The sequence below is a fragment of the Daucus carota genome, chromosome 7 (assembly GCF_001625215.2).
Source record: "Daucus carota subsp. sativus chromosome 7, DH1 v3.0, whole genome shotgun sequence".
In the NCBI taxonomy this organism is placed as follows: domain Eukaryota; kingdom Viridiplantae; phylum Streptophyta; class Magnoliopsida; order Apiales; family Apiaceae; genus Daucus; species Daucus carota.
This window is the reverse complement of record NC_030387.2, coordinates 13502190-13511237: the sequence shown is the minus strand read 5'-3', so window position 1 is coordinate 13511237 and position 9048 is coordinate 13502190. Positions and strand designations below refer to the sequence as shown.

General features: G+C 35.2%; 2 protein-coding genes across 2 annotated transcripts; both read right to left on the bottom strand.

Annotated features, from left to right (window-relative positions):
• Positions 1-2422: 2422 nt before the first annotated feature.
• On the bottom strand, positions 2423-3394 carry LOC108194623 (G-type lectin S-receptor-like serine/threonine-protein kinase At4g27290). Its single transcript, XM_017361577.1, has one exon. The coding sequence runs from the start codon at positions 3392-3394 to the stop codon at positions 2423-2425; it is 972 nt and encodes a 323-aa protein (XP_017217066.1).
• A 1098-nt stretch (positions 3395-4492) lies between these two features.
• Positions 4493-7728, bottom strand: LOC108194622 (G-type lectin S-receptor-like serine/threonine-protein kinase At4g27290). The gene is made up of 7 exons (XM_017361576.2): positions 6784-7728; positions 6564-6692; positions 6348-6484; positions 5934-6150; positions 5580-5817; positions 5343-5493; positions 4493-5251 (listed from the first exon to the last, which is right to left on the bottom strand). The coding sequence occupies exons 1-7, from the start codon at positions 7592-7594 to the stop codon at positions 4952-4954; spliced, it is 1983 nt and encodes a 660-aa protein (XP_017217065.2). The 5' UTR covers positions 7595-7728; the 3' UTR covers positions 4493-4951.
• Between the last annotated feature and the right edge of the window lie 1320 nt (positions 7729-9048).

The window sequence follows — 9048 nt, the reverse complement described above, 5'->3', positions numbered from 1 at the left end:
TGGTCAGAGCTTTGAAATGGCAGCAAGTGATGGTTCTCGGGTCAAAGTCAAGGCTACAGCCGGGCCGGTTTTGGGTCCACCTTGGCAGCGTCCTGAGAATGGGTATGTACATTACACTCGATCTTGCGTCTTAACCAGTTCTTTTAAGTGCTGACAATTTGGTTTCCTTTGTATGTAAATACATTACAGGTATCTTGTCACTTCTCCACAAGGACAACTGACACTATATCTTGAACCTCACTGTGTCTACGACTGCCACTGAGGTTTTGGCATCTTCCACTGTAAATAAGTCACACGAACGATTTCTATTAGACTATATAATTGAACAAGCTAGCAGCGAGTAACCCATGGAAATAAAAACTAATACACAGCGGAAGTGAAACTATTATCGCAGAACTGAATCAACACTATTCACATAATCTAACAACATTAATCAATTTAAACTAATATTATATCCAAAGTTATTCAAATAAAAACACCAATCTTTTGATAATCTACAACTATATCAATATTAAAACAATACGCAATCCCTGTTAAACCCTAAAATCCCCTAAATCACTAAAACCCTCAATACACAATCACAACCCCATTAAAAACCCTAGAAACTCAATCAATCCAACCAAACAATCAAAAACACACAAAACCTACACACGCATGCACAAAACATAGATAAAGATTGAGAGAGAGAGAGAGAGAGATAGAGGCCGAGAGAGAAACAGAGACAGACAGAGATAGATAGATAGAAAGGGGGGGGGGACCTTGAGAGAGAAGCCTATTAACCGCTTCATCTGGGTCCATATGAGAGTCCTTGAGAGTGGCGTAGATCTCCAATTCAGGCGACATGTTATATATCATTACAAATATGAACCATTACATAGCATATGAAGATATATGATATATGAAAATTTTGATTTAAAATTAATTGAATAATAAACTGTCACATATCAATATCAGAAAAATATTTATAGATAGATAATAAATTGTGAAAGCTAAATTTCTGTTAGAAGATATAATCAGTTGGTTAATATAATTTAATTAGAATTCAATTCATTAATACTAAAATACTAATAAAATGGGGTTATGATTTAAATTATAATTAATAATTAATAATTTAAGAATTATATACACGCCCGTGCTGCCTCCACAATGCTATAAAATATCTCATGCTTTAAGAGTCAATGGAGTTTCACAAGCATTTCAGCGAAGTTCATCCCAACCTTCATTTGCCTTTGAATCTCTGATATTTGCTTCAGCATTTCCTGACTTCATCTATGAGCCTTAAAATGCGTGCCATGCCCTCCACAACTTATTTTTAAAGTTTTCTTTTTCTGAATAAAAGTTTAATGTTTAAATTTTATTCAGAATTTTTTAAAAAATCAAATTATGGAACTATACTTTATATGAGCCTTAAAATGCGTGCCATGCCCTCCATCGCCAAACGTAAACAATTGGATGGGACAGAGGGAGTAGCAGAAACCGTAATTTATTAATTACAATTTAAATTTTAACATCATCTTATTAGTATTTTAGTATTGATGGATTGGATTTTAACAAGATTATATTTACCAACTAATTATATTTTTTGTTCGACTACAAATTATACCAATGTCGGTTTATTATTATATAGTATATAAATAGTATATAAATTATATTTAAAAGAATAATGGTGGAGTTTTTATCTTGTACTACATCTCAAGTGTTTGTAATTTAAACGGTATAAAACTCTTTAATATTGTAAGAGTAAAAGAAGTCTATATGTAACAGACTTGTAGTTATAAAGGAGATGACGAAACCAAAATTTTGTACCAAAATTTTGTACGACTACAAATTATACCTATGTTGGCTTCAGAAGCGTTTGTAGCCAGTGATTTCGCAACTGATGGTGCCACAGAAACACGACTTTCTCGCATTTTTCAGATACTTGCTTCCAGAACCAAACACACTCGGAAATAGGGCGTGATTTAACTCTGCATCAAGATATGTTAGTAAAATATCACACACACATATATAATTAAAATATTTAAAGAAACCGGTAACCGGTAATATAGAACATATCTGCTGAAAATGTGGAAAATATTAAATTTGTACCTAACTCATTAAGTTGGATTTGAATTTTTCTAATCTATTATTCATAATGTGATTAACTAGTTGAAAAGAGGGCCGAATTGGTCTGCTTTGATCAATTTTGGTAATATGGTTTGAATATAATTTGAGAGTGTAGAAGAGAGATAGTTCTGTAACTTAGATATTTGTTCAATTTTAAAAGCTCAAAGATATTTAATACATCCACAGATATTCAGATTTATTGAATGAAATTTTACGTGTGCATCTTTAATTCTAAAATTTGATTATATGTATCAGATTTTCTATCAATTTATGAGATTTTGCATAAATTTAATACACCGTTTCTTATGATTTGTAATCATATCTGAAATTTGGGTTGATATCCTTCTAAACACTCACAACGAGAGGGCTTATCAATGTTACAGCTACCATATGCTCCACAGTGTGCATAAACATCACAGTTATCTGCCTGGAGAAATATAGACTGCTCCCACAAATTACTTTGGTCAATCCATGTATAACGTATTACTCGTCCATCAGGCTCTATAGTTGCCCTTGTAAGCATCGTACTACTAACAAGTTCATACTTATAATATATTTCATCCTCATTAAAAACAAAATCGCTCATAATTGTGTCATTTTGACCGGAAGTAGGAACACCGCTGAGTCTAACACCATTCCAGGGACCAGTGCGGAAATATCTGGCAGAACCATTTAATAAAAATACTTGCGGGTAACCACTGATATCAAGCTCAAAATGGAAATTGCCTGGAGAAGGGTCATCAAAGCTTTTCCATGACCTGCAGGACCAATCTCGGACAGTTGATGAGTTCTTTGCTATCTTTTTTCCTAGCTTCATGCCTGGTAGGAGAGTATTGTCAGGAAAGTCAAAACTTTGCCAAAGAAAATTACCTGCATCAGGATCATCACCTGCCCTGATTACAAGATTTCCTGTCTTCAATAACTGTGCCACGGGATTCTTTATAGATTTTGACGAGTTTGATGACCAAATTGTGCTGTTTGTGCCATTGGAAATTTTGAGAGTGCCCTCACTACTTAAAGCTAGAGTCCCTGATGCATCAGCAAGGGGAGCATCTCGATTGGCAACCCACACGATTGCCTCACCTGCCTTCTTGTATCGTATGCTCAAGTACCGATTCTTTGAACTCCCCGGACTAAAGAAACCAAGTTCAAACTCATCACCAGCTGAAACAATGGTTTCATCATTTTTTAATGTCTGATTTGCACGAAGAACGTCTCCTGCACTGGATGTTACTATAAACGAGCACAAAAAGCAGCAGAACAAGACTAGCATAAAGCCTTTCGTCATTTTATTCATGCTTACAAGCACTTTGAACTTCAAGGCTATAATGCTTACCTTCATAAAAGAATGGAAGTACTTCAAGACTTAATGTTGCATTAGCATTCTATTTTAATCCTCTGAAATTTCCTTCATATATGGTGAGGTAAGGTTGTGAAAAGATTCTATCTGCCACAAATTATTAAACTATCCCAAGGGTTGAATCCATAACTCATTTAAGATTCTTATGTTCAATTAGACAATTTTCAAAAAGAAAAAAAAATAGTTATGACCTTAGTATGAACTTCCTCGATGCTTCGCTGATAGAGATATTAGTATAAGATACCATATTGAACCGTTCTTCTGATACTCGAGCTTGAGAGACCTGGTAACTTAACACAATGCAATGATATATTCGACCAAATATTAAAGTGCTCTAATCTACAAAGAGTAAACTTCGTCAGGACTTCGTGTAAGATTATTTATGCTACTGCAGGATTATTTTGTTATCAGGTAAGATGACTTGACTCCAGAGGATTACAAAATAAGATCACATGTATCAGGGAATGACAGACAACTTGTTTTACTTTGTGTAAATCATACTTAAATGTGAACTAGAATATATGGGGGCTTATTTAGACATTTTAACAATATTTAGTCAGATTAGAGCAGATAATACATTCTTTCTAGTTGAAAAGGGAGGTGATAATATGGAAAGGATATAATCCCTGATAAAAATCCATTGTTCTCGGAAATTTGATTTCGAATTTGACAGACAACATTTTGCGATTTTTTTAGCAATTCATTGTCTATCGTCTTTTTTTACCATATTTCGACCATGTAATTAGTAGATTTTACAATGTAGCCATAATTTTTATGAAATTATAAAAATCGGAAATCGCAGTGGTATTTTTGAAATCCAAGTACTCGGTCGATTTCCGAGTAATCGTTGAAGTCGGCTAAATTTGACTCGGTTGACTTCCGATTTCTAAGTACTCGGCCGAGTCAACTGCCGAGTCAACCGACTTCTACGACACTAGTTTTTTCTAACACAAACTATTTTGAAATTCTTCCGCCATTCATGATAATCTTAGTGGACTAATGGATGGACAAAGGAAAGAAACAGTCTGAACCTCAAGATATGAATTACATTTGTTTCTGAAACATTCTATGCCAGCCAAATAAATAAAAATTATATCTAGGATATATGAGATGTTCCAGATAGAACAACTGATAAATCGCGTCATCAGGTAATTTCTGCTGCTTTCCTCACTTGCTACTAATAAGGCTTCTGGAACTCAGCTGATCCACATTGTTATAATTCTCCGTGATCACGATCTTTTGAATGTTTTTAGGTGCCTAGTAATTATTAGGTATTTAGATCCTTTGTTTCTGTAAACTTACGATTGATTGCAGAAAATGATCATCTCATTGGAGGGCAAGGCATGATATATTTCAATGGTAGAACCAAAATGAGCGAAAAGAAAATTGGCTGTCTATGCAAGGCAAATCATTTCCTAATTAAAACAAAGCAGTTGGTCTGCTAATTGAAAAAAAAAAACCAGAATTCCATATTGCTTGTGAATTCTAGCGAGGTGCAACAATTGTAATGGTTTGGTTCAATGAAGACAAACAAAGCGTGCTATGGGAAGTATCTGCTTCGTCAAGTTTTCTTTCATTGAAGAAACCAGGCTGTTTCGGATGAGGCAGCGTGGCCTTACTTGTCAACATCATTAGTACTGATGACATGTTCGGTCTGTCCTCTGGATATTGTTGAACGCATAGTAATCCTATTAGAATAACTCGAAACACTTCATCTTGGTCACTTGACAGGACTGATACATCAATGAGTTCTGAAAGCCTGTTTTCTTTATAACTCTTCCATGCCTGGACAAGTAAAAATTGCCGTTTTGTAGTAAGCTTTTGAAGGTAGTATTGTACTGAAAGGTACAAAGGGAGTTGCCAGATTTTTACTTACATGGCCCATAAGATTAAGGTTGTGGTCCGGATGAGTGAAGAATCTGTTTTTCTTCCCACTAATGATCTCTATCACCAGTACACCAAAGCTATAGACATCGGATTTAATTGAAAATGCTCCATCCATGGCATACTCAGGGGACATGTAGCCGCTGCAGGTTGGATGAAGATATTATTTAATGACTTGAAAAAATAAAGAAAAGAAATTAAATATTAACACTGTTGTAGAAAGTCTTACTATGTTCCGACCACCCTTGCTGTGTTTGATTCAGTTTCACCATCTCCAAAACTTCTAGCCATACCAAAATCTGAGATTTTGGGATTCATATTGTAGTCAAGAAGGATGTTGCTAGCTTTAAGATCTCGATGAATAACTCTTAGTCTGGAGTCTTCGTGAAGGTAAAGTAGTCCCTTGGCAATGCCGTTTATTATGTTGTAACGCTGAGGCCAATCTAGTAATGCTTTATTTGCATTATCTGCCATGTTTGACAAGTTCATTGTTTGTTTGAAATATCTTCATGAAAAAAGGTGAAAAGAGTGTGCAAATATTGGTACTCCAGATAATGGACTAAGAAAGTCAAGATAATTATACCTCCAAATATAAAGTAATCTAAGCTTTTGTTGGGCATATATTCATAGACTAACATCCTTTCTCCTTCCTCAGTGGTGGACCAACCAAGCAGCCGAACCAGATTCCGGTGTTGAAGCTTGGCAATGCAAGATACTTCATTTCTGAACTCTTCTACTCCTTGCATTGAACATGCTGAGCGCTTCTTTACTGCTATTTCTTTCCCGTCTTCCAGAGTACCCTGCAATTCATGATTATGGTGCATATACTAATATCATAATATGTTCATCTTTTTCTCCTTTTTTATTTAAAAAAATCCCATAAAATTTTAAATTGTGATTGTGTTTAAGGTATCTTCATTAGGTAAAGACACATAAGGGTTTATAAATCAGAAATTCATAAACAGCTTGCACTTAAAAGTTGGAACAGTATGATTACCTTGTAGACAGGTCCAAAGCCACCTTCCCCGAGTTTACAATTGTTAGAGAAGTTGTTGGTGGCATTAGAAATAGTTCTGAAGTCAAAGAACGGTAAATCTTCCTTCTCATAATCCACTTCATTTTCAAGCATTTCTCCTGTAAATTAATGAGAAAATACATACTGGTGAAACCAAGGCCTCTGAAGCGAGTAATCTCATAATATGTTTATATCTACCTTCTGTAATTTGCTTTCTGTGCTTGCATACACGCCACATGTAGAAGCCAAGTACAACTGTTGTAATTAATATTATGGATAAAAATACAATTAGTGCAATTCGCCTTGCTCTGGAACTATTATTTGCACCTGAAAAACCAAAAGCGGTACTAAGTTTTCCATAACTTTTAACAATGACCTGCAAGTATAAGGCTATAGTTACTGGTCATATATGTTTTACCTGATCCAGATGCAGCAAATCGTACATAAAAATCTTGAGCAACCTCTCCTTGATCTCTGATATCAATTAGGTCACCGAACCAAAGCAAACATCCACTACCTTTTCCAGTAATATTTGTATTTGCATATGCTGTACAAGAGCAGTCTTCAAGGCACTTCTTCTCGCAAGCCTTGAGGTCCAGGCTGAAATTATACTGCGAGGTGTGTGTATCTGGTAAGTTCTTCTTTAGTTGTTTCACAAAAGTATCCTTGCTACTACAGTTTAATTTTGTCTTTGGTTCACACCCCTCTGCAAAATTTAAATGACTCCAAGCAGTAAGATTTTTGGGATGAAATCCCTTTAAACACTCGCAGCGAGAGGTGGTATATATATTACAGCTACCAAATGGCCCACAGTGTGCATAAACATCACAGAGATCTGCCTGGAGAAATATATACTGCTCCCACTTATTACTTTGATCAGTCCATGTATAACGTATTACTCGCCCGTCAGGCTCTACAGTTACCCTTGTCAGCACTGAACTACTAACAAGTTCATCTTTATAATATATCTCATCCTCGTTGAAGACAAAATCAAACACAAATATGCCATTTGGACCCGAAGTACGAATACCACTAAATCTGACACCATTCCAGGGACCACTTCGGAAATATTTGGTAGAACCATTCAACAGAAATAGTTGGGGGTAACCACTGATATCAATCTCAACCTGGAAGGTTCCTGGAGAAGGATCATCACTGCTTTTCCATGACCTGCAGGACCAATCTCGGCCAGCTGATGAGTTCTTTGCTATCTTTTTTCCTAGCTTCATGCCTGGTAGGAGAGTATTGTCAGGAAAGTCAAAACTTTGCCAAAGAAAATTACCTGTATCAGGGTCATCACCTGCCCTGATAACAAGATTTCCTGTCTTTAGTAACTGTGCCACAGGATTCTTTATAGATTTTGATTTTGACGAGTTTGATGACCAAATTGTGCTGTTTGTGCCATTTAAAATATTGAGAGTGCCCTCGCTACTCAAAACCAGCGTCCCTGATGCGTCAGTAAGGGGAGCCTCTCGATTGGCAACCCACACGATTGCCTCACCTGCCTTCTTGTATCGTATGCTCAAGTATCGATTCTTTGAACTGCCTGGACTAAAGAAACCAAGTTCAAACTCATCACCAGCTGAAACAATGGTTTTTGGTAAGAATGAAATTGGGAGGGAATACAAATTAAGTTTGTGCAATTTTATAATGATCACTACGCAGTTATGATATTTTTCATCACATTCCTAACAAAAATCATCAAGTAGAGGTGAAGTTGACGCATTCTTAATCTTTGTTATCAAAATGGATATCAGATGATTAGGTGGAAATGCATATTCAAATTCCGACAACTAATAACTTTTCTTGATTGAACGGATTGGAGATTTGAATCAATCGGGAGCTCAAGCTCTAGGCACAAAACTGTTCAGCCACCATTCAACAGGCTTACATAGTGTATCGCAAACACAAACATTACCTTTAAAGTATTAAACAGAGTGTCTCAAAGAGAACCCTTGCTCAGAAAAGTAAGCCTACTGCTGTAGTATGAGTTTAGAGGATGAGACTTGCCAAGGAACCTTCTCTGGTGAAGGAGCAATTTTACTGTATCATGATAACACAACAAACAAGCTTTTCACAATGTATAGTAATCAATTATTTTGACCAGTATCTTCTTTCAGATTATTATACATGGGAAATTCTCATCAATTTGAAGAAAACCACTTATGGTGTGAGTAGTTTGGCAATACTTGGTGAAAGAAGTGGGCTATAAGATGTAGGATTTTGATATGAAAAGAATATAGTGTGCATTTTCTTTGTGTAAATGATTATGTCTTTTGTTTAAATGAATATATTTTAGCAGTACAAACATTCTCAGTTTGTAAATATGTTCATTACTTCAGTTTTTACAAATGGGAAGGGATTAATGATATAAATTTTTTTAATGAGAATAATATTTACCAGCTTTTTGTTAATTGAAATATATTCCCTTTGTTAGGATTCGTTTGTTTCTCAATTTTTTCACGTATTTTTAAAAACAATAAAAAAATGACACTAATATTTTTATTCATATATTGTTTTATATAAATTTATTAAAAATAGAACTGTTAAATTTTATTTATTAATTAATTAAAATTAAACATTTGTTAAAGGGGTTATATATCAAACTGGCCACCCATTACGTCAAAATGTCTCACTTTACCCATCCATCTCATCGGGGACTCGTTTAAGCCACTATAAACCA